General features: G+C 39.5%; 1 protein-coding gene across 13 annotated transcripts in view; it reads right to left on the bottom strand.

Annotated features, from left to right (window-relative positions):
• ldb2a (LIM domain binding 2a) overlaps positions 1-26,771 on the bottom strand; it is a 508,992-nt gene that overhangs the window by 300,415 nt on the left and 181,806 nt on the right. For 8 of the 13 annotated variants that reach the window (XM_073064965.1, XM_073064964.1, XM_073064961.1 and 5 more), the window contains one exon: positions 22,405-22,480. In XM_073064965.1, the coding sequence (XP_072921066.1) occupies positions 22,405-22,480 (76 nt within the window). Of the gene's footprint in view, positions 1-22,404; positions 22,845-23,167; positions 23,219-23,342; positions 23,406-26,771 lie in introns of those variants that run through there. The other 5 variants (XM_073064960.1, XM_073064957.1, XM_073064958.1 and 2 more) reach the window with 5 other exon arrangements.

Below are 26,771 nucleotides of genomic sequence, written 5' to 3'. Positions count from 1 at the left end.
ACAACCTATGGACTAATTTTCAAGAACTCTACAACTCATGCTCCAGTATTACATATTTACTTTTTTATTTGCACAGTTTGTCTTCTTTTGCACATTTGTTGTTTGTCGGTCTTTCTTTGTTCTACTGTGAATGCTGGCAAACAATGAATCTCAGGGTAGTATGTGGAGGCAAACACATACTTCGGTAATAAACGTACTTTGAACTTTAATTTTTTTGAAATATTCATTACTTAACATTCAGTGTAATCTCACAAAAAAATGTAACAACATAACCTAGACAATTTTAATTGGTTGTTCGATCACAAACAAGAAAAAAATCTGCAGATGCTGGAAATCCAAGCAATGCACACAAAATGCTGGAGGAACTTAGCAGGCCAGGCAGCATCTATGGAAAAATGTACAGTCAGTGTTTTTGGCCAAAACCTTTCAACAAGTCCTGCTGATGGATTTCGGCCCGAAATGTCGACTGTACCTATCTCTATAAATGCTGGCTGGCCTGCCAAGTTCCTCCAGCAGTTTGTGTGCATTGTTCAGTTGGCTGTAGTTTTATTTAAAGACAATTAATAGCTTCTGCCAAAACTTTGTTCTGGCTACCAAGACCCTGCACTTTCCCGTTTCTTTGACAATGTGATCAGATCAGGAGCAGCATCTCCAGTGCAAACAAGTCTCCTAGGTGGCTATCCCAGAAAATGCTCAATAAAAATTTTAGACACAACAGAGCGGAAGGGTTTAAAGGGAGAGGGGTGGCGCTACAAGTCAGGGAAAATGTTACAGTAGTACTCAGTCAGGACAGACGGGAGAGCTCATCAAGTGAGGCTTGATGGGTGGAAGTGAGGAATAGAAATGGCATGACCAAGTTAATGGGGCTATTTTATAGACCACCCAACAGTCCGCAGGATTTAGAACAAATTTGTAGAGAGATCATGGACTGTTGCAAAAAATATAGGTTGTTATAGTAGATAATTTTAACTTTCCACATATTGACTGGGACTCCCATATTGTAAAAATACTAGATCGAGTTTGTCAAATGTGCTCAGGAAGGTTTCTTTAATCAGTACTTAGAAATCCCAAAGAAAGACTGGGCCATACTTGATCTCCTATCAGGAAATGAGAAGGGGCAGGTGATAGAAGTTTGTGTAGGGGAACACTTTGCATCTCGTGATCACAATGTCATTAGTTTCAAAGTAAGTATGGAAAAGTATAGAAATTCTACTGTGGGTTGAAATTCTAAATTGAAGAAAGGTCAATTTTGATGGTATCAGAAAAAAATCTGGCAGGTGTGGATTGGGACAGGCTGTCTTCTGGCAAAGGTGCACCTGGAAATAGGGAGCCCTATCAAAAGGGCAATTCTGAGTGTACAAAACTTGTATGTACTTGTCAGAAGAAAAGGTAAATATAAGAGGGGGTGGTGTGGCTCTACAGTGAAAAATGGCATCAAATACTCATTTAGTTGACAGGTATATAGAGGAATTTAAGGTGGGGGGTTATATGGGAGGAAGGGTTTAAGGGTCGGCACAACATTGTGGGCCGAAGGGCCTGTACTGTGCTGTGTTGTTCTATGTTCTAAATCAGTAGAAAGATGTGACATAGGATTGGAAGATGTTGAATCCTTGTGGGTTGAGTTAACAAACTGCAAGGATAAATGGACGTTGATGGCAGTTATATACAGGCCTCCTACATTGGCTGGGAGGTAGACCACAGGTTACAACTAGAAATGGAAAGGACAAGCCAAAAGGACAATGTTATGGTGGTCATGAGAGATTTTAACATGCAGGTTGACTGGGAAAATGGATCTCAAGAGAGTGAGTTTGTTGAATGCCTCAGAGATGGCTTTTTAAGAGTAGTTTGTTGTTGAGCCTACTAGGGGATCAGCTATACTGGATTGGGTGTAATGTAATGAATCAGAGGCAATTAGGGAGCTTAAGGTAAAAGAACCCAAAGGAACCAGTGATCACAATATGATTGTGTTCAACTTGAAATTTGATAGGGAGAAAGTAAAGTCTGATGTAGTGCATTTCAGTGGAGTAAGGGAAATTACAGTGGTATGAGAGAGAAGTTGGCCAAAGTAAATTGGAAGGAGCTGCTGGCAGGGATGTCAGCAGAGCAACAATGGTGTGCATTTCTGGGAAAAAGGTGCAGGACATGTGGATTCCAAAAATGAAGAAATACTCAAATGGCAAAATAGTACAACTGTGGCTGACAAGGGAAGTCAAAGCTATTATAAAAGCAAAAGAAAGTGCATACTTAGAGTGAAAATTAGTGGGAAGATAGAGGATTGGGAAGTTTTTAAAAACCTACAGAGAGCAACTAAAATATCATTAGAAGGGAAAAGATGAAATATGAAAGCAAGCTAGCAAATATATCAAAGTGGATAGCAAAAGTTTTTTCAAGTATGTTAAAAATAAAAGAGAAATGAGAGTGGATATAGGGCCACTAGAAAATTAGGCAGGAGAAATAATAACATGGGACAAGGAGATGGCTGTTGAACTAAATGAGTATTTTGCGTCAGTCTTCACTGTGGAAGACACGAGCAGTGTGCCAGGTGTTGTAGTGTGTGGAGGAAGAGAAGTGGGTACAGTTACTGTTACAAAAGAGAAGGTGCTCAAAACATTGAAAGGGTACATAGGTCCCCCGGACCAGAGGAACTGCAGCCTAGGGTTCTGAAAGAGGTAGCATCAGAGATTGTGCTGGCATTAGAAATGATCTTTCAAAAATCATTGGACTCTGGCATGCTACCAGAGGACTGGAAAACTGCAAATGTTACTCCACTCTTTAAGAAAGGAGGAAGGCAGCAGAAAGGAAATTATAGACCAGTTACCCTGACCTCAGTGGTTGGGAAGATGTTGGCATCAATTGTTAAGGAGGAGGTGATGGAGTACTTGGTGACACAGGACAAGATAGTACAAAGTCAGCATAGTTTCCTTCAGGGAAAATCCTGCCTGACAAAGCTGTTGGAATTTTTTGAGGAGTTTACAAGTAGGATAGATAAAGGGGATGCAGTGGATGTTGTATATCTGGACTTTTGGAAGGCTTTTGACAAGGTGCCACACATAAGGTTACTTACCAAGTTAAGAGCCCATGGTATTACAGAAAAGTTGCTAACATGGCTAGAACATTGGCTGATAGATAGGAGGCAGCCAGTGGGAATAAAAGAATCCTTTTCTGGTTGGCTGGCAGTGACTAGTGGTGTTCCACAGGGTCAGTGTTAGGACCACTTCTTTTTATGCTGTATATAAGTGATTTAGATGTTTGTTTGTCAAGTTTGCAGATGATATGAGGATTGGTGGAGGGGCAGGTAGTGTTGAGGAAACAGGTAGGATCCAGAAGGACTTAGACAGATTAGGAGAATGGGCAAGAAAGTGGCAAATTAAATACAATGTTGGAAAGTGCATGGCCATGCACTTTGGTAGTAGAAATAATTGTGCGGACTATTTTCTAAACAGGGAGGAAATCTGGGAATCTGAGATGCAGAGGGACTTGGGAGTCCTTGTGCAGAACACCCTGAAGGTTAACTTGCAGGTTGAATCGGTGGTGAGGAAGGCAAATGCCACGTTAGCATTCATTGCAAGAGGTCTAGAATACAAGAGCAAGATGTGATGCTGAGGGTTTACAAGGCACTGGTGAGGCCTCAACTTGAGTACTGTGAACAGTTTTGGGCCCCTTATCTTAGAAAAGATGTGCTGGCATTGGAGAGAGTCCAGAGGAGGTTCACAAGGATGATTCCAGGAATGAAAGGGTTATTTTACAAGGATAGCTGTGGGTTTCTACTCACTGGAATTCAGAAGGATGAGGGGGTATCTCACTGAAATCTCTCGAATGTTGAAAGGCCTAGACAGAGTAGATATGGAAAGGATGTTTCCCATGGTGGGAGAGCCTAGGACAAGTGGGCACAGGCTCATGATAGAGGGACGCCCTTTCAAAACTGAGATGCAGACAAATTTCTTTAGCCAAAGGGTGGTGAATTTGTGGAATTTGTTGCCACATGCAGCTGTGGAGGCCAGGTCATTGGGTGCATTTAAGGCAGAGATTGATAAGTTCTTGATTGGACATGGCATCAAAGGTTACTGGGAGAAGGCTGGAAACTGGGGTTGAAGAGGAGATTAAAAAAAAGGATCTGCCATGATTGAATGGTGGAGCAGACTCAATGGGCCAGATGGGCTAATTCTGCTCCTATGTCTTATGGTCTTCAACGGATTTAGAAAAACCTGTTTTTCAAGAGATACTACCAGTTAAGAGAGAAAAAAAAAGGAGGTGCGTAGCAGGTAGGAACAAATGAGGTACTCCTCAAGGATAAGAAATGCAAGAGCACACTTAAGAAAGAAATCAGGAGTGCCTAAAGAAGGCATGAGGTTTCCCTAACATACAAGGTGAAGGAGAATCCTAAAGGATTCTGATGCTACAGATATGTCAAGAGCAAAATGATTGAAAGATCAGAATGGTAATCTATGCTTGGATCTTAAATGGACTTTTTGCATCTGTAATTACTGGAGAGCCTCCAAGAGGACCACAACCTTGTTGTGGCTTGAAGGCTTATGTGCTTCAATAATACAGAGAGCTATAATTGCTGGAGTCAGGGCTTTATGCTCTGGCTCTTGATAGGGTCACCCATGACAAACAGGTTAAAGGGCAGAAGCCAGATGAAGGGAAGTGCACCGATCCTCCAGGTTCAGGGGTTCAGCTCAGGGCTAACAACCCTGACTGGTCAAACTAAACTGGTATGGAAACAACAATGAAGAATCTTTCTACACCCATCTGCAACAGTATTCCTCAGCTTCCAACCAGGATGTGCATGACTGAGAGAAAGCTACTGACATGAAGAAGGAAGCCATGAATACCGCCAGAGATGGAGAACCTTCATGGCTGCCCTAATGGGCAAAAGTTTTATTTACTAGGGGGATGGATGGACACTGAATCTATAGAAGTGAGGAAAAGCAGCAGTGGGGTCATAAACCAGTAAATTATAGGCCAGTGAGCCTGACATCAGTGGTGGGCAAGTTATTGGAAGGTATTCTAAGGGACCATGAGATTTTGGATAGACATGGACTGATTCAGGATAGTCAGCACGGCCTTGTGCATTGTAGGTAGTGTCTAACCACTCTTATAGAGTTTTTCGAGGAAGTTAACGGGGAAGTTCGTGAAGGCAAGTCAGTGGGTGTTTTCTACATGGACTTCAGTAAGGCTTTTGACAAGGCCCTGCAGGGGAGGTTGGTCAGTTCAGTCGCTCAGCATACAAGATGAGGTTGTAAATGGGATTAGACATCAGCTTTGTGGAAGAAGCTAAAGCATGGCAGTAGATGGCTGCCTCTCTGACTGGGGGCCTGTGACTAGTTGAGTGCCACAGAAATCAGTGCTGGGTCCGTTGTTGTTTGCCATCTATATCAATGATCTAGATGATAATGTGGTTAACTGGATCAGCAAATTTGTGGGTGACACCAAGACAGAGCTTGCAGCGGGATTTGGACCAGCTGAAAAAATGGCAGATTGATGTAATGCAGATGGCTGCAAGGTTTTGCACTTGATAGGGCCAACCAGGGTAGATCTTACACAATGAATGGTAGGGCACTGAGGATTGTGCTACAACAAAGAGATCTGGGAATAGAGGTCCATAATCTACTGAAAGTGGGAGATAGGGTTATAAAGTAAGCTTCTGGCACATTTGCCTTCGTAGATTAAAGTACTGAATACAGAAGATGAGATGTTACATTGAAGTTGTATAAAACATATTGGTAAGGCCTAATTTGGTGTACAGGTTTCCCCCGCTGTCCGAAGGTAGATCGTTCCTATGAAACGGTTCGTAAGCCGGAATGTCGTAAAGTGAAGAAGCAATTACCATTTATTAATATGGGAAAAATTTGTGAGCGTTCCCAGACCCAAAGAACAACCTACCAAATCATGCCAAATAACACATAAAACCTAAAATAACAGTAACATATAGTAAAAGCAGGAATGATCTGATAAGTACACAGCCTATATAAAGTAGAAATACTTTTCTGCAATCATTGCAGCACTGTCTAATGTAGCAAAAATCTCACTACGTAGTGTATAATCTCACTACGAAGCGGAAGAAGTCGCCCCGGAAGCAGTCTCTCCAGTGACCTTTAAGCTATGAAGCTGCCAAGTCATACCAAATAACAAATAAAAATACTCAGCCTATATAAAGTAGAAATAATGTATGTACAGTGTAGTTTCACTTACCGGAATCGGGAAGACAGTGAGCACACTGATGATGGTGTGTTAGGCTGAGTCGTCGGAGGTTGGGGGCTCGGCAATTTTTTCCAATAAATTGCAGTTTCGTCAGTTAAACACTTGCTTATGCGAATAACCACCTTCTGTAATTATTTTCTTCAGTTCTGCTGGGAACTTTTCGGCAGCTTCTGTATCAGCCGAAGCACTCTCTCCAGTAAATGTTAAACTATGAAGCTGCCCTCGCCTCAGAAACCGATCAAACCACCCATGACTGCCTTTAAATTCCACTTTTGCAACACTTTCATCACCATTATCCTGTGCTTTCTGTTTCAGATTATTAAAAATGACTGATTTCTCCTTAAGTATAAGATAACTTAACGGAACACCACGCTTTGTACACCCATCAATCCACTCAAGCAATGGACTTTCCATTTTATCCATTATTGGATGCCGACTAAGAGAGACCACTTTGCTATGAGCAGAACCAACAGTAACATCGGCAGCTTTCAAGATTCTTTCTCTCTGCATATAAATAGTGTGAATGGTGGATGCAGACAGGTTCAACGCGCAGACTTCATTCACCACGATTGAAACGCTTAATTATGTCCAGTTTTATGCTAAGCGTAACACCCTTATGAGCTCTTTTAGTCTTTTCCGATACCTTAGAACTCATCTTGCTAACGGATGCACAAAATAAATCAACATAAAGCACAGATACTCACAGGCACGTGTTTAAGCTATGGCGGCTAGAATGCAGTTCCGGGGGAGGAGCTCGGCTGCTCGGAGCGCACGCTGCCTTTTTTTTTGTAACAGTGAAAACACTTCCTGTTAGCGAAAACAGGTAACTAATGTAGGACTTTTGTAACAGCGTGGTGGTGTAAAGCGAACGTTCAAAAAAATGGGGGCCACCTGTAATGTGTGCAGTTTTGGTCACCTACCTACACGAAAGATGTAAATAAGTTTGAAGGAGTACAGAGAAAATCTACAGGGATGCTGCTAAGACTGGAGGACCTGGGTTACAATAGGTTAGGTCTTTCTTCCTCGGAACATAGAAGAATGAGGGGAGATTTGGTAGGGGTATATAGATAGAGTAAACGCAAGCAGTCTATTCCACTGGGTTTACTGGGACTACAACCAGAGGTCATGGGTTAAGGGTGAAAGGTGAAAAGTTTAAGGGGAACATGAGGGAAACCATCTTCACTCAGACAGTTGTGAGAGTGTGGAATGAGCTTCCAGCGTAGACCGTGCATATGAGCTTGATTTCAATGGTTATGAGAAGTTTGGATCGGCACATGCATTGCAGGGATATGGAGGGCTACGGTCTGTGTGCAGGTCAATGGGAGTAGGCAGTTAAATGTTTTGGCACAGACTAGCTGGGCCAAACGGCCTGTTACTGTGCTGTACTTTTCTGTGACTCTATGATTTTATAATTCTCCCACTGGCAGAATTTTTACTGTTAACTGCCAACTAAAGTTATAGTCTCTTTGACTAAAGTTGCCAATTTAACATCAATCTGTGCTAAGCATAATACATTTAAATTTCACATGCCTGCAAGTTCTACGAAGTGAATTATTTTTGAACTTCTACAGCAAGCAAAGTAGATGATTGCATACTCCGGTTTAGGTATTAAGATGATGACCAATTAAGCTGGTTTCCTGTTCATCCTTCCACCAACCATTAAGAAAAATATTACATTACAGCAAAATCCTCACTTGCAACAAAACTTTCTGAATTTCTGTAGCTCAGACCTGTCACCACTTTTTAGAAAGATTGAGATATTGCTTCACTTTAATCTAACAAGTCAAGGTCTATAACTACTCATTCAAACAGAGTACATTTTCAAACTGCTTTTTGAAAGTAGCTGTTTCACCAAAATGGATCCAGACCTTCCACATCAAAAACCCAGCAAATCAGATCCTTTATTCCAAAAGCCAATACTAAGCACAAAGACTTGTGATCAAAAAATTATAGAAATGAATCATTTAACAGTTTAAAACTGGTCTTTCTATTAAGATGCTCCAAAAATATCTGGTCATAGCAAATACATAAATAATATATTTGTAATTTGTTATTTATTTTCAGTATTCTGTATAACATGAACAAAGAAGAAATATGCTTCAGTATGGTTAGAAAGAGAAGGCATACAGTTCCAGATCATTTGCAAATTGGCATCACTCACTCCCTTAAATCCTTCACTTGGATGCTGTCTTTGTTAGTTCTTGGCTGACTGCTACAAGGGGTATATCTTGCACTATTAAGCTTCAATATAGGCAAGAAAAAAGAATTGCACCATTTAGGAGATTTAAACAAAAACCACCAACTTATAAAACATTTAAAATGAACATTAAAATGCTCGTAAACAAAATGCGTCCTTGCATCAGAATTAATGGAATAGCTTTGATCCTCATTTGAAAACTCCATAGTGATACAAACAAAGATGTTAAGCCTTGTAGAGCATTTGCTCTTGGCATTATCTTTTGTTAGCTCAAGTGCTTTATTTTGTAGTCTATATGTATTCAAGATTTCAAAGATTAAGCATTTTGTACTTCATACATTTAGCAATAAATGCTAATGCATATATTAGAACCATTGTGTTCAGATAAAATAAAAATAATATTAAGGGAAGCACTGACCTGAAATTGATGGGACACCATGAAAATCATATTAATTTAATTTGATGCATTAAATTTAAAATTACAGGCAGCGTCAGAATCAAAAGTGTACTAAGGAGCTGACTGCATTAATAACAATTTCCACAACCATCCCACCACACCTTCCCAATATCTAAATTTCCTTGTTGATTTTATTGAATTTGAGTGCTATTAAAAGTAGCACCCTCACTATTTAAAGTAGAACAGTCTCCTTGCAACTTTTTTTGTTTTCTTTGTTTCATCAACTTTCTATAAAATATATTCTGAATGGTAACATGCTTGTCGGAATGAATTATTATCCAAACTGAATGGAACCCTCAATTACCTCAGAATAATAAATTCAGCTATACTCCAATAAAGATTGTAAAGTGTACAAAGGTCTGATGTTTAAAAGATCTTCAAGAAAGTTCATCCATCCATTTCCATCTTTCCATAATGCTACATTTATCACTTACTTCAACTTTGTCACAGTGCTGTTAGAGTTGCTGATAATTTAATACATTGACAATCTTACTTGGGTAGTTTGTAACTTCTTCAATTAAAGCAACATTCTTTATTTTACAGACTACATTTGAGCTCAGTATATTTGATGATACGCTGCTTAAAAAAAGTTTCTCATGTCATGCAAATGTTTTGCATGTAATAAATGAACATCAACCTATTTCTGTTTTAACGTTTGCCTCTCAAAGTGACTGAAACATATTTTGTGATCCAAGCAGGAAGACGGGATGCATGAAGCCCGAGGCTAGGTGCAAAAAGGGTCACATTTCAGCACATCAGCTCAGAGGTGGAGCAACAATGGTGTTACTGATGGAGAGAGAAAATGTCTGTAATCTTCAGATTATAAAATCCCATTTTTGTTTGCAGCATATTATAGAATTATATTCCTGAGATATGATTTTCAGTGTGTGTTGCCAGTGAGTCTCAACTTGCAACTACTTACATCTTTGTTGTACCTTAAAAGCAAGATTCCTCAATATTCAGAGATGCAAAGATATGAACTATTTTCATGGAATAATACTATTCTACCATGGTTTTAGGGTTTTAATATGATAAATAATCTCTTTGTTCATTCTAGACAGACATATAATCAATGTATACGTTTCATAAACAAGATAAAATATCACAGTAAGGATTAACTCCACAGAATCATCACTTGCAGTGTCTCCAAAATGTGCAGTGTGTTTGTATTGTGATGGCAGAACAAAATCCATCACCACTGTTCTAGTTCACTCCATCTTTATTTTAATTCATATTACAGATCACACTTACTCTCTTGCAACCAGATTCTGAATGGAATTCATTCAAAGAAAAAAAAATTTCCTTGGTCCCACCAGTCTCGTGCGGACAGTGACGAAGTGAAGGTAAAATAGCCACTGTTGTAAGACTGTGCGATCCAAAACATTGCAATATTACTCAAGGGAAATTTTTATATGTATCTTCATGCTTATTACAGAGGACCAAGCTCAGTTGCAAGAACATATCTTAAATATAAAGATAAAAGATAAAGGTTATTAATAAGAGGAAAGGCTACACTGAATCATCCTTTTAAGAATAATATTTATTTAAGAATGAATAATATTCCTTCCTCCACATAATTCAGTAAACACTTCAATGCCAATCATCAGGATTTATGTAAGTAACAGCACCAAAAAAAAGCAGCAGGAAAATAAAGGTCATGCTACAAGTACAAAAAACCTCTAACTACAGGTAAGATTACATCAGGTCACAATTGTCCTTTGAACAGGACAATGCAAGAATGAAGCAAAATCATAGAGTCGAAGAATAATATAGTACAGCAACAGGCCCTTCAGCCCACAATGTCCATGCTGACTTTTAAATATGTAACTCTGATCATCTCAGTTACCAGCAATTGGTCAATAGCTTTATAAGCTTTGGCAATTCAAGGATTCAAGATGCTTCTTAAATGTTGTGACAGAACCTGCCTCCATTGGCCATTCAGTCAGTACATTCCAGATTTCAACCACTTTCTTGAATATTTTTCCACTGATTCTCTTTAAATCTCTTACCTCTTAACTTAAACCTATACCATCTGGTATTAGATACCTAATGCGTGGAAATATTTCTATCTATATGCTTATGTCCTGCAAAATTCCTCTAAATAGAAGGATAGATATAAAGAAGGGCCTGGACCTTCCTTGTCCTGGTGCATCTTTGTTCACAGCTCAGCACCAAAGAATATGCCACTTCTCCATGCCTCGCTCCTAGCTATTGAGTCTTGCTTCTTGTCACCACACACTGAGCATTTAAGAACTCGTGCAAGGGCCTTGTAAGCTCTCCTTTCAAAATCAAGGCCATTTGGGGTAAATTATTATAAATAAATTATTGATTCTGACCAAAAAGAGTAAAATCTAAATATCAAAAAAATAAGGTTCACACATCAAAAAGATGTCCGTATGAACCATCTGGTGTCAAGCACTCATCGTGTTATTAATCAAGACACTTGTAGATAAGAGCAGCCAATTATATATAGTCATCAATATGACACTATATGCAAATATGCCTTCCCATGAGACTGTTCAATCTGTCATTTGAATAGGCTAAAAAAGTGGACGAAAGTTTCAGAAACTGATTTAAGTGATCACATATTAATACTTGCACCATATATTTTCCAAGCCATGCACAGTAACCCTTTCCCAACCTAAATGCTATTTTAGAAAAGGAAAAGGTAGCCCATGGAACCCAGGGCTCAAGGTTAATGTGTTTTATCTTTTTACTTGTCCCATTTTGATCCTGCTGCATTTGAGTGATGGAACTATTAACCTGAAATGACAGTTCAATGTTCAAGTTGCTTTGCACACATCATCAGAACATAAGAGAACACAGACAAGGAATAAGTCTGTGAATCACTCATTATGCATCAAGTGTTTCTGTATGTCCATCAGATTAAAGCAGGCGCTTACACAAAATTTGTTTTGACAACACTTTATCAACACTCCACAATATGTCACGGTCTGGGTAAGAATGGAAATTGTGCAACATATTCAGCAAGTTTGAAGAAATCAGCACAAATAAAATCATACTCCTAAATACACATTTTGGGATGTTTGACCTCCCGCCCCATTGAATTTCAACACATTGCAACAGGCTGTTATCAATTTGCCATGAGTTTTACACTATGGATCTACATGACACACATCTATATGTTTACATGTATTTGATATTCTACACTTCATTTCCATTTAAAGCATTCACTATTCCTCTCTTTCTGTTTCTCTCTCTGTAACTTGCTTTACTGATATTCATTCTCAAACGATTAACTGCAACTAGCCATGTCTTCATCACTTTCACTAAAGCCCTCTATTCACTGTTATATTGGATAATCATGGAACCATAAGAAGTGTAGATACCTCCCCATCCTCTCCCAATGCAACAAGAAGGCAGTTACAACAGATTCAGAATTCCTCTCACAAACAGCACTGTCAGATGACATTCACCTGGCTGTTAGGGATGGAGAATAAATCCCAGAGTGCCCATGCCCAAAATTGCTTTTAAAGAAATCAGAGTTACTGCTGATTCACCCTTTCCATCAACTCAAACGGAGCCATATTCAGTACTTTGCCCAGCAGAAGACAAGATGCACGGCTGTCAAAATTAGGGCAGAATAGTTCAAGAACTGCATGCAGTGAACATCACTGTTATACAATAACATGGTTTTCCCAAAAGGAATCAGCTGGGAGCTTTTCCAGCCAATGCTTCTTCACATAAGGAACACCAGTATCAAATCTTGCTTTCTCTGAGATCCAAAGTGGAAGAACCACATTCTCTGTGAACAAGAATGAAAATCAGCCCCCAAGCGCTTCTCTTAGTCGACTGTCACTGAACAGGAAATGGGAGAAATCTAGTAAGGGAGATGGAGTGATTCAGAGATGGAATGGAACATGAAGGTGAATTACACAGAAAATGTACACACCAGTCATATCTGTTTATTAAGTACTCATTGCACCAACATTAAGACTAAAATTCATTTCCTAGAAGCTTGTTCAGTAGCTTTATATAACCTAAAATATCAGTGTAGACACATTCAGTGTTTATGCTACAGTACTGGTTACTATTCAGGTTAATGTTGCTACGATGTATAATGTTTACAAAGTGTACCAATGTCCTTAATAAATAGCTTTCAGCTCCCTGACCAGCCGGGACTGGTACCACACAGCAGAGGTTAGTGTCTACAAATGGATAAGGCTTATTCAAGTGTCTTGATCTCAGCTCAAAAACAAGGAAACATTTAAATGTTTTAGAGTCTCTGCATTATAACTGTAACGGAGATACATGGATGACAGCCACTATCACCAATGACTTAAATTACTGTTGTTCAGGGCATGTTTCAGGGAATTCACAGAATTAGCATTCAAAACCCATTATGATAAGCATTTACAAACAAGAGAATACCTGCACATGCTGGAAATCCAAGCAAAATAACATAACATGCTGGAGGAACTCAGCAGGCCAGGCAGCGTCTATGGAAAAGAGTACAGTCGACGTTTCAGGCCGAGACGTTTTAGGCTGAGACCTTTCGGCAGAACTGGTAAGCACTTAAAACAGTGGCGGTAAATGAGTCTCCAGTTCACTAACAAATTCCATTGTCCTATAAACTTCTGTGAATTATAAGTCTTATTGTTGGGTTTTGTAGTCAGAAGGAGAATCACTGCATCTTCAACTCAATAAAAGTACTGCTTACTTCAATTTCTCCAAGGCTATTTCCACTGCACTTCCTTTAAAAGGAAGAAATAAGGAAAGTAGCCTTCCCAACCAGAGGGCAACAAAAGCAAAATTAATTATATTTACATAATCAAAACTCAGGATCTACGTACCTTGCAGAACTAAAAACAAAGAAATCTCCAGGGATACATGCATTTATCCTCACTGGGAGATTTAATAGATATTGGCAATCATCATGAGAGAATCAAGAGCATTGCTACAATATCCATAGATCAGATATGGGAAGGAGTGATGCCCATCCTCGATAAAATAAGATTTTCAAAAGACACAAGCAACTGCAAACCTGGATGTAAAATAAAGAAACTTATTAGGAGAATATTACAAGATAATCTGTTGATCGGGAACCTAGCAGGCAGTGTGGATTTTAAAAGTGATCCAACCAAGCAATCTCCTTGACTTCTTTGAGGAAGTAGCAACCAAAGTTACCTGTCTAAAAATTATTTAATATAATGTAGTAAAACATTCACAATGAATTTAGGAAGTTCAACAGGCATGAGCATTAATTAGACTCACAGCTAAGGGGTTTCGGGATAGATCTGTGAAACTGGCTAATGCACAGAAAAAAATTCTCTTACAAGTTCTTAGTTTAGGGGAAGTTGGTGATGTGGTAGAAAGAAAGGAATGAGGAGCCCCAGGGCTCAGATTACTACCTACTGTTTGTAATTTTGGAAAATCTAATTTAGTTTTATACCAATTCAGCTGTCTGCTTCAACGAAGCACTTTGGAATTCTGGTACTTTAGGAGAAAATTGCAGGTACATCATTTTTTGGGAATTGGGAGTGAAGTAGGGACTCATTACAGTGAGAAAGATGCTGCTGTTATTTTTCTCCCCATTGTGATTTTTCTGTTAACATTTGTGTAGATACCACAATAAAAGAAAAGATGGTGGCTTCAGTGAGGGATAGTTCCATATAGTGGCACGTACCTATCATCTTAGTACCTTTTCTTTGCATTATGTAGTAGATTCTGACTCTTCCCAACTTCCCAGTGGCAAAGATAGAACAACTGACAAACACTTGCATATTCAGCATCCACAGCCATCAGGCATGGCTGGGTCATAGTGAGAACCCACTCTTACATAAAGTATAAAAATCAAGACTTTAGATTATCTTTGAAGTTCTACTGATTTGAACCTTTTCCGTTTGCTTTTGCAGAATTATGTGGTGATCAAAACCAAAAAAAATGAACTCGGCTTTTGCGTGTTGAAATGAACTCAGCTACTTTGCTTAGGCTCCTCTGAAATACAAACCTTCATCCTGGAAAAATGCACAACACTTTTTAAAATTGAAATTCCATCTTTTTTATTTTACTTCCTCCTCAGGTCTGAAGGCAGATATATATTTTCTGTGTCTCTTTCAGTCTTGCTCTTGGTCTCTGGTTAGCTTTTGTTTCTTCTTCAGAACTGCAGAAGTTCACAAGCCAGACTCATGCTGCTTTCAACCCATTTTACAGATATTTCATTCTCTTTGGCAACATACTCTCCCTCATCACCAATTATATAAGTCATGGTACTGATTTCCAAAGAACAGGAGGGAGGAAGGGTACAGTAAAACTCTGATAATCCAGTACCCTTTGATCTTTGATAGTGCAGACAGCAGATTTTTGCAGATTATTGGATGTTGTTCCAATCAATCTCCAATCTTCAATTTCACTATGTTTTTCAAAAAACATATTGCACAGCAAAAAGTTTCCCAGTGAGCCTGGTCGTCTTGAAATGACTCGGGAAAAGCACAAACTCTCTGAACTCTGGCTCAGACCATAAACTGTTCATATTTCTGCTGGACCACTATCTTGGATCCAGCCACACAGACCACACCACAGTCTGTACCCTAGCTCAGGCTGCACTCTGGCTCCAGCAGTGCACCTGGTTTTACTCGGACCAAAATGGTACACAAGAGATAGGTGGTATGAAAAGATGAGGGAAAGGGCTGGGGCAAGAGCCAGCAAGTGACAGATGGATTTGAAAACTGTAAATGTCACTCCACTCTTTAAGGGAGGGTGCAAAATGTAGAAACTTTAGGCCAGTTAGCCTAACTTCAGTGGATAGCAAAATGTTAAGAGTTCTTTATTGAGGCTGAGTTTTGGGGGGGTACTTGGAAGCACACAATAAAGACAGGGCAAAGTCAGCATTATTTCCTTCAGGAGAAATCTTGCCTGACAAATCTGTTGGAATTATTTGAAGAAATAAAAGGCAGGACACACAAAGGAGAATACAGAGGATATTGTTTACTTGGATTTTCAGAAAAACTTTGATAAGGTGCTGTCAGTTGTAATAAATTCCACAGATTCACCACCCTCAAACTAAAGAAATTCTTCCTCATCTCTGTTCGAAAGCGACATCATTCTACTATGAAGCTGTGCATTTTGGTTCTAGACTCTCACATTACTGGAAATAAAACATCCTCTCCATGTCCCCTCTATCAAAGCCTTTAAACATTCAGTAAATCTCAAAGATGGTGATGAGGGAGGTGTAGAAACAGGGGGTAATGACTGTGGGGGGTGGATGGTGAGTAAAGAAGAGAACTGCCCTTATGGAAAAAAAAAGATGGGGACGGGAAGATGTGACTAGTGGTGCTATCACATTGTGACTGGCAAATCTGTCAAAGGATGATGTGCTATACACTTTGTGGGGGTGAAAAGCAAGGACCAAGGGAACTCTATTCCTGCACTGTCTTTGAGGAGGAGGTGGGGGTGATGGCAAGAGCAGAAACAATAGTAATGGTGAAGAAGTTAGTGAGGACTCCATCAAACACAGTCAGTGGTAAAATGGCACTTCTCTGTCCCAGACTGGAAAGCCTCATTTCAAGAACTGATGTGGCAAAGACAGAAAGACTGACACAGGTTTAAGTATTGTAGTCAAGGTAGTTGTGGGGGTCAGTGGGATTCTAGTAAATGTCAGTGGAAAGCTTGTCTCCAAAGATGGAAGTGGAAAGATCAAAAAGCGGGGAGACCGAGTGAATTTGATGAAATTAATGAGTTCTTTATGGATGCAGGAGAGAGCACCAATGCAGTTACAGATATAGAGAAGGACTGTTCCAGATTCCTGCATCTGCAGACTCTCAAATTGCCAGATTATGGAATTATATTTTAGATTTGCACCAGATAAATGATGACAAAGAATAACTATTAGTCAGCAAAACACCCAACCCCCTTCAGCGTAAACTGTGGTTTACATTTATCTGAATGTTCTTCTCCAGCATTTACAGTACTGTGCAAAAGTCTTTGGAACATGTAAAAAAAATCTGTAAAGCAAAGACACTTCCAAAAATAATGCAATGAGAAGTTTCTAAATATCAAAATATTTACTGTAAAAACAGTAAGTAATAGAAAACTAAATCAAATCAATGTTTGATGTGACCACCCTTTGCCTTTAAAACTGCAACAATTCTCTTATGTACACTGTTGAGCAGTTTTATACGACAATTGGTGGGTAGGTTGTTTCAAGCTTCGTGGAGAACTTGTCACAGTTCTGCTGCAGACTTTGGCTGTTTTGTTTGCTTCCGTCTCTCCAGCCTCAATGACCTTGAGATCAGGGCCCTGTAAAAGCCGTACCATCTGTTGCAGAACTCCTTGTTCTTCTTTTCGCTAAAGGTAGTTCTTTATGATTTTTCGCTGTGTGTTTGGGGTTAATGCCCTGCTGCAGAATGAAGTTGGGATCAACCAGATGCTTCCCTGATGGTCCTGCGTGATGGATGAGAATCTGCTTCTACTTCTCAGTATTGAGGATTTCATTTGCAGAAGTGCAGCCCCAAGCCTACAGGGAACTTCCGCCATGCTTCACTGGTGGCTGCAGACATATGTAGTTCTCTCCAGCTCTTCTGTAGACTAACTGCCTCCTGTTTGAGATATAAATTTCAAATTTTGACTTGTCAGTCCAGAGCACTTGCTGTCATTGTTCAGCACACCAGTCCTTGTGTTTTTGTGCGTAGGTGAGTCTCTTAGCTTTACTTCCACTTCAGAGGAATAGATTTTTTAGCAGCAATTCTTCCATGAAGACCACTTCTGACAAGACTTCTCTCAGACTGCAGAGAGGTGTACTTGGGTTCCAGTGGTTTCTGTGAGTTCAGAGCTGAGATCAGTGCTGGACTTCAGATTTAGATGGGATGTCAGTTTCATGTCTCTTTCGTCTGGGGCAGTCAGTTTCCACGGCCGACCACTGCGTTTCTGGTCCTCATCTTTGTCTGTTTCCATGTGTTTCTTTAAAAGAGCTTGGGCAGCATCTCCTGTCTGCTGCAAAATTTCCGCTTGGGAGAGATCCTGCTGATGTAGGATGACCACATTGTGTCTTCTTGTTATGCTCACTCTTGCCATGGTGTAAGAATTGATGATTTCAACGTTGAATTGTCACATCTGCCATGCCTCACCTTTTAGGTTAGTTGTCCTTCACCCTGTTTGATTTATTCTACCCCCATTGCTGTTTCAGTTAATTAGTTTAGTTTAGTTCATTCAACTCATGTCATTGATCATTAGCACCTGTTTGTTAATTTGTTTAATCAGCCACTGGGCTACTTACCTACAAAGTAATCTTTTTTTTTGAAAAAGTGGTCTTTTACTTAATAAGTTACTTTAATGAAGTACCAAAAAACTTCTCTGTCATGTTTAACTTTTTGGAAAATGAATGTTTGGTAATCTAAAATTTGCTCTTTTCCACTGACACACTAATACAGAAGACAAAAAAAAAACCATCTAAAACAATGCTTATATAAAATATCTAGGATACAAAAGACTTTTTCACAGTACTACATCTGATCTACCTTTGGCCTTTATGAAGAAAACTTGCCCCTTTAGCCCAGCCAAGACATGCTTCCCATCTATTACCAGCTAATTATCCTTAAATGATACTTTTTCCAAATACTGCACGCACTGTTCAGAATAGAACTAGGAACAGGCAATAAACACGGCTTTTCTAATGTGAGGTACGTTGCCAGATCAAATTAAAATGCCGGAATCCAAGAATAAAAGCTGAGGGAATATAAATTCTACAAGTTAAAAATCAGTGTGAAAATCATCCTGTCCAACCAAGTATTTTCCAACTCATTCCAAGAACAACAGCGGGAATTTAAATACTGGGCTCAATGTAGTTGCATTTTTTCCTTACTCAGGAGAAACTGTGAAGCACCATCCTCAAGTTCATTTACCTTTGGAAATACATCACTTTTTACATTTGCTTCATGATGGCATGAAAGCCTTGATTCCTAACCAACTGATCTACGACAGAACAAATGTCAGTAAAACCAAGAGTCAATCCCAATTTAGTCACTGTATTTTTCACATTTTTTTCTCATTGTAATGTTGCACATCACCTCGCACAAACTTCTGATGGCAGAAGAAACTGTTGAGCATGTGTCTTCATAACTAATGGAAACTATTCCGCCTACAATGACTGCACTCCAGAACCAAAGTCCCTGACCCTCCACACACAAGTTACAACACTGTAATATGTTTGTAGGCATGTGCCAAGCTCAAAGTCATTACTGAAGCATACAGGAGAATATACTTTGATTTGAAAATCTGTAAGACAAAATTCCTCAACCAACTTACCAATGCTGCATCACACTGCCTTCCAATAATTAAAGTGATATGGTCACTTCCCTGATCTTGAGAGCCTAGCTCTTAGCAAAGATAGACAGTAATCACCTGATCTCTGACTTTGAACAGCAGTGAAATGTCCCCACTATTGAGGACATCTTCAAAAGGCAAAGCCTCGAAAAGGCAATATCCATCATTAAGGACCCTCACCACTCAAGACATGACCTCTCCTCATTGCTACCATGAGAGAGGAGGTACAAGAGCCTGAAGACACACAATCAACATTTTATAAGCAGCCTCTTTCCTTCCACCATCAGATTTCTGATCAAACAATGACCCATGAACACTTCCTCAATCATTGTGCTTTTTAGCACGACCTATTTTATTACATGTATTTCTTACAACTTACAGCATATTTTATGCATTGCACTGTACTGCTGCTGTAGAACAACCATCAATTTCAAAGCCTTTGATCAAAAGAGGAAAAGAGTGCTTGCAAGTCAAAGCTCAACCTACCACAAAACTCATTATCTATCAAATAGGAGTCATCCCTACCCTCCTATGCACTTCTGTGACTTGGACGGCCAACTGCTACCACCTCACTACAATGATATTGATACAAAATCCTCCTAATTTAAGCAAATCAATATCAATGTCATCTCCTAAGCAAACATTGTCAGAACACAGGTTGTAACAATACTCTTTCATCTTCAATAGGCAGGCTGTGTCACCCACATGACCTAAGTCTGCGTCCCAGAACTTTCTTCTGAACCAAGGATGCACCCAAAGCATGCTTGAAAATAAACTGCATCATTTCATCTGGCTTCCTGGAATCCCCACCCCAAGAACGTTCACTCTTCATTTTGAGTATTCATCTTAACACTGGACCTCAAGAACAAACAATGAGAGAAGTTGTGCATCGCCTCACAAACTATCCATCTGCTTGGCCAATTAAGCACTTCCTGCCCCATGATCTCAAATGTGGATGAGTTTGCAGTTACACATTGGCCTCATTAGCCAGTCCAGACTCGTCTTGATGGAAGTGAGTCATCCTCATTCAAGAGGGAATGCCTGATAAAAAGATCATACCTATTCCTAGTTAATAAAATTGACAGGACCATCGTGGGGTATACAACACACTATCACAATGCACCAAAACTATCCTGTAATAGCAGCAAGCTGAGAAATTCTCCCACCAAGGAGGAGAAATAAAAACCAAACAATGGAGTTAATTAAAGTGACGTTCAGGTATCTGAAGAAAGAAAATTATGTAAAGGAATTTTTTTATGAAGAGAAACAATGAATTTGATTCCTGTCAGACAAAAAGATTGAAAAGATTCCGCTCAAATTGAAGCTCAAGGTTCATAGATGAAAAGATACTGCTCCCAGTTGTGCTACTATCATTCACTTACAAGAAAAAAAAGTCCAAGTTCTCCTTTTAATCTATTCATGATAAAATTATTACTGACAAAACAACATTATCATGGAAATATAATACTCATTACATCTCATCCTGACTGTTTATTAAATGCCATCTGAACTATTACAGTGAGTTCATTAAATCTGCTGCATCTAATAAAGATTGATGGAGTCAATGAATAATTACTAATCTGTACTTTGAGGATGGCTCAAGAGAAGGTGGCTTAAATAAAACAATCTCCCATCAACACCCTGAAATTGTACTTGGCACTCTTCACACAGGCATTGAAGCTCACAACAAACTACTGAAGTGTAACTTCCAGATTTTTTTCCTGATTATTTCATTGCACATACATGTCAAAAACAAATGTTTCTTGTAGTTTATCCTCAAAAGAACACTTCCAAACATTCAGCACTTGAGCTCAAGCATCTTAAAATCACCCCTCCCACTTAAAACACCAAATCCGTGAAATAATCAAAAGCATGAATTGCACACGTTTTTAAGAGTGTGCCTGTGCACATGTACACTAACTAATACACACACATCTTTTCCCAGTTGGGACAAAACTGTGGTCTGAAACAATTTACAGATCTGAAAGTAAAAACCATCCATTAAATACTTTTTCGATATTCATCCTACTAAAAAATAATGCTTTAAGATGCTCCAGCAAATGTAATTAATAATCTAAAGTCAATCAGGATATAACTATCAGGAGTTGGTAAAAGTAAAACTAGACTTGCTGTTCCAAAAGGAATGTCAATGAAGCGGGCAGAGACTGTCAACGCATCACCGAAACAAAGCTGAGCACAGAAGCAGGGCTATTCAGGTAACTCTTACCATTCAAAGACAAAAGATTTTTTGTAATGATATAATTACACAAATTAGAAGTCTCCAGACAATGCTGAGTTCATCCAATTATTCAAATAGTAGCGATTCCTTCACACAGATTTTTTCCCCACTGTACAATTTATGTAATAAAAGAGAATCCGCTTTTGATTTTTAAAAAATTAGCTTAAAAGTCTTTCAGCGGATTTAAATACATCTAAGCAGAGAAATATTGTTCACTGTCAGAATAAAGTACAACTAGTACCTGTGCTTGCTTTCACCTCCAATTAACTGAGCAATGCTTAGAGTGTATCACTTCTATTCATAACATGATTTACTCCACCAACAAAATTCAGATCTGCAATAAATATCTTGTTTCTCTTTACACATAAACTGTGGAATTTATGAGCAACTGGATGACAAAAGATTTAATTTGCTTCTTAATAAACAGGTCTACAGGTTTACTGCAAGTTCCCTGCTATGTCCTTAGATTTAACCAGCTAAGCTCCGTTGCACAAGAATAAGAAAGCTGAACTTCCATTTCAGCCTCTTATTACAGTCCCTAATTTAGCAGTAAGAGCCATTCCAAGCATCTCTTACTTACAGTAAGTATCACACAACCAGTTGTACATTGATCCAGCAATAAGCTTGCACTGTTACTTATTATCATTTCAACATAAACACAGGTACTCTTCCAAAGCAAATCTAAATAAAATGTGAATCAGCTTTTCCGCTTCATAAAAAATTAACCATTTGTAAGATGCCTACCTAAATCAAGAACAATTTGTATTATGAAGATAAACCTTGGGGAAAAACAAATGCCTCGTCTGATTAAATTCTGTGAAGAAGCGGCAGCTTTTATCAACTTAAACAATTAATTTGCATCTGGAGATAATGAGATACCTCATAATTTAATTACAAAAATAATCAGAGCCATGTGTTTCTGCATATAATGAAATACTTCAAGCAGCATAATGAGCCCCTTTCAAAATTATCCCAGAAACACATCTGAAGTACTATGTGCTATTTCAAAAAGGCTGAAGGACTTACCTCTGTGCGAGTCTGCAGTCGTTTGTTCAGCTCATATATCCGATAGTCTGGCTGTACCACGTATGGCGTGTGTCTCCTATAAAATGGTCCAAAAGGAGAGGAATAGAAAGGGTCATGAGGTGTGCTGGACATCTTGGATGCTTGCAGAGAATCAAGCTACACACCGTAACATCAACATCCATACAGTGCACATGGGCTTCAGGCTACAGTGCAGGCAAGCCACCAGCAGAACACACTGGGAAATGCTCTGGGAGCCCTCTACTGCAAGAGAAAGACCGGATAGCTCTAGGCAGAAAAACTTGTTTTTTTAAAAATCAGTTTGTGAAAGGGTCATTTCCTGTCCGCTCCAAACACTGGCAAAAATATAATTCTTCAAGCTGACAGAGAGGTCTGAGGTTTGGTTTTAATTTTTCCCAGCAAGGACCCCTCAGGAACCTGGCAGCAAGACTTGTTAGCATATAGGTGGTTATACAGCTGCCTGACCTAAAATTCCTTCTAAAAGGAATATTCCACACTGCAGTGCTGCATTTTCTAACACTAACACTTCCAGCAGCATGCTTCCCTCATTCACTTTTAAATAACATGCTTACACAGTGGCTAAACCATACACCTAAGCCAAAGTGTCAAACTCCTAAGGTTAAAATTACAATTACAGAAGATGAGGAATTAGAGAAATACTATTTTTTTTAAACAAGAATAAAATAGAACAACTGCATCTTATTAGACAGCTCTCAGGAGCCAAATCTTCTCTTTCCACAAAAACCTAGTATGTTGTTTTGCAAAGGCGAGCAAAAATGATTTCCTTCTCATAAATTTCCATGTTCATACAAGGAGGCTATACTCTGAAACAGGGAGCCTCCTGGGGTTCTGGAATAGCATCCCATCACACTCAAGTATCGTTATCTGACTGATAGGCAAAGTAATCTAACAGTTAAAACCTTAAGGTTGAAGCATTTCTAATTTTCATTCATTGGTAACATGTTGATGTGTTGACATGCATTAACTCTTTGACTTCATTCACTTTAAATAGTCACTGCCAGGGGAGCCTCCCTGAGTCACCCCCACACGCTCCTCTTTTCCTGCTGAGAAGGTCACATGGCTGCATGGAGACTTGACCCCCTGTTTACATCTGAGTGCACATACATCACAAAAAGAACAATGACATACCAAGTTTCTGTCTCCAATTACTTTTCAAAATCTGGTTACACCAGTCCAAATTATTGTGCTCTAACTGCAACTCAGATTGAGTCGATGCACATATGAATTGAAATGACAGGTTTCAAAGGATCTGGAAAGTAAAAGAAATTATTTATGTGGATTTAATTATTCCTTAAGCGATAGAACATTACTTGTAGTGGATATTAATTTAGTAGATACTACTTTAAACCAGCAATGTAATTTAATCAGCATGCTTAGCTTCATGAAAACTTGCGTTGGTCCCTATGGGTTTATGTCTGTTCTGGAAACGGGTACTTGGACAACGAGTGATTTCATTTCAAGGTATGAAAGAGCAAAATAACTGAGAACGGGATATTTCTCCCTGTTCATTGGAAGCTGCATGAGAAAAATCAAATATAGTATGTTAACTCTTCTTTGTTGATGCTAGCAATCTTTGGTTCATTTTATGAAAGGTAAGTTTCTAGATTTGTTGCATTTCTTCCTCAGCCTGTCAAAGGTGGAAACAAAACACAGCTGAATTAGTTTCAGAATTTCTCATGCAAGGAAGGTGACAATAAGCATTGTAATTACAGAAAGATCAACTCTCTCACTATTATACACTCTGAAAGAAGAATGGATAACAGATTGGTGTCAATCGCATTCTAGATATTTTCTTTGTTCACTCCACCCCTTCAATTCCAACCATGTTTACTTTTTAAACTATCACAACTCTAATGAAGGAACATTTTCCCTGCTTTTCAATACTCAGAATCAATATGATCCCCAAGCCTAATTTTAGGCAACTGTCCCAGTAGTTAAAGAAGATGCAACAAGCAGAAAACAACCTGCTTGAGGAACTCAGCAGGACAGGCAGCATCTAAGGAGGGTACTGAACAGTTGACTTTTCAAGTCAAGACTTTCTGGACCATGTGGTTGAAGAGCAGGAGAAACCTCAGGCAGGCAGTGACAGACGGTCTCACAGAGCTGCCACTGAAGAGAGGAGGAAAACTTCAAAGAGGACATCCCTTAAAGAGGCTCTGCAGTTGAATAGTAAAATGGAAACACGAGACACAAAGCTGGAGTCTGGAGCAATAGACAAAATGCTGAAGGAACTCAGCGGGTCAGTAGCATCTGTGGAGGAAAACCCCGCAATACTCAGATGCTTGGATGCTTACCAAATTCAGTTTTGATCCTAATTTTATTTCTGCTCACCAGGATGACTCCTTGCTTACTAGCCAATGAGATGATTCCTGTATTGATAGAGGGGTGTTGTTTGCTACCTGCCATTTGCTTATGTCTGAGGTTCGAATAAAGGTTAGGCTCAGACTTGGGTGGTGGGGGTGGGGTGGAAATCAGCTGAAGAAGGCAACAACTGAAACATAAACTTATCTAGCTTAGTATCTATTAGAGTCGGCAGCTCTGCACTGCAAAAGCAGGGCTGTATTGAAACAAACAACCCTTCTTCCTTCCCCTCCGACCATAATACTAGAACTGGCAATTGCCCAGCCTGAGAGCAGCTCTCCCTCTGAAATACCGAGCCTGGGTTTGTGCAAGCACTGGATTTCCCTTCAAGTGAATTGATGACATCAGCTCCCAGGAGAAAGACAAGTAGCTACATTTTAAAATCATTTATTCATGTTGGTTTCAAATTTCTCATATATATTTTACAATTTATTTCAAAACACATGTTAAACATCACTGAAAGTGTGTGAATACCAAAGCCGTTTTAAAAATCAGTAAAATGGATGGCTTTGACAGCCAATGAGAGCAGGGCCACACTGACTGTCAAAGCCACTCTAAGAGTGCCTTTGCTGCCACAGCCCTTATCCATGAGCTGCAGGCAACACTTGGCAAACTGCTTGGTCTGAACCAAGGAGACAGCGATTTCAGAACAAACATAAATCTCCTCCGAAAGGTCTTTATAACAGCAAAGCACTCACACATTCTATGGAGGGCAAGGCTGCCCACTTTGAGTCCATGCTGGTCTAAGAAAAAGTGAAGCCTGCTTATGACTAACAGGTGTTGACAGCAAAGGGTAGGATTGTTTTCCCATATTGTGGCCATTCGTCAGCCTTGAGCAGTCCCAGCCAGAAGACACACACTTAGGTGTTCAAAGCTCTCTTTATTCTTCCCAAATTTAATTTCCAACCATGGCACATCACATTTAGCAATATCCCTTCCTGATAGTTCATTACTCAAGTAACAAGAAAAACTGTGCTCCAGCAGCTTAGGTTTAGTTCTGACCCCTGGTACTGTCTGTGAGGAGTTTGCATGGTCACCTTGTGACTCAGCATGGTTCATTTATGTACTTCAGTTTTGACCCACATCCCAAAGACATGCTAGTTTGTCAGTTCATTAGCCACTGTAAGTTGCCCTGAATGAGTGGTAACATCTGGAGGGAGCAGATGTGAATGTGGGAAGAATAGGATTAGTGTAGGAATAATGTAAATAGTTGGTCTACACTCAGTGGGCCAAATGGCCTCTTCTGCGATGTATGACTTAATAATTCTAAGTAATGAGCCCAGACCTTGCAAAGTTGTACTATCTGCTCTTTATCTTTCTCCTAGTGGTTCTCACTATCACCTCCCAGCTATCTCCACTTTCAACCCCCACTCCCCCAAACTGGCTCCATCTGCCCTTTTTTCCCTGCCCCATCTGCTGGCAAACTGCCTCCATCTCCTTACCCCACCATCCTGGCTTGATCTGTCCATCATTCTTCACCTCTCCTCAGTCCTCCAATCAACTCTAGCCCCAGTCCCACCACTCCCACCCTCCCCTTTATACTGGCTATCTCCCCCTCTGTTCTTAGCCCTGATGCAAGGTTTTAACCTGAAACATCAATAATCATTTTCTCCTCACAGATGCTGCTCAGAACACCGAATTCCTCTTGTAGATTATTTGTGGGTTTTGGTTTTAACATCTACAGTATCTTGTATATCATGTAAGACTTCCAAAAGCAAAGCACATCTCTCCATTGACATCACACGTCACAGTCTCCACTCTTCTTCTTTTGGAAGCTGCCTTTTCATTTCACGCACTTGAAAGAAAAATTGGGAACTACAGCAAACCCTCTCATGGCCAAACAAGACCAGCAAAATATAAAGTTCCTGTTACACACAACAACAGAAATAGCCTGTCTCTGAATCTTTTAGCTGTAAGCTTCTCTTGGAACTGTCATTCAGACCTCACATGGGCAATTCCATTTTTGT

The sequence above is a fragment of the Hemitrygon akajei genome, chromosome 13, assembly GCF_048418815.1.
Source record: "Hemitrygon akajei chromosome 13, sHemAka1.3, whole genome shotgun sequence".
Lineage (NCBI taxonomy): Eukaryota > Metazoa > Chordata > Chondrichthyes > Myliobatiformes > Dasyatidae > Hemitrygon > Hemitrygon akajei.
This window is presented reverse-complemented; position numbering and strand designations above follow the sequence as displayed.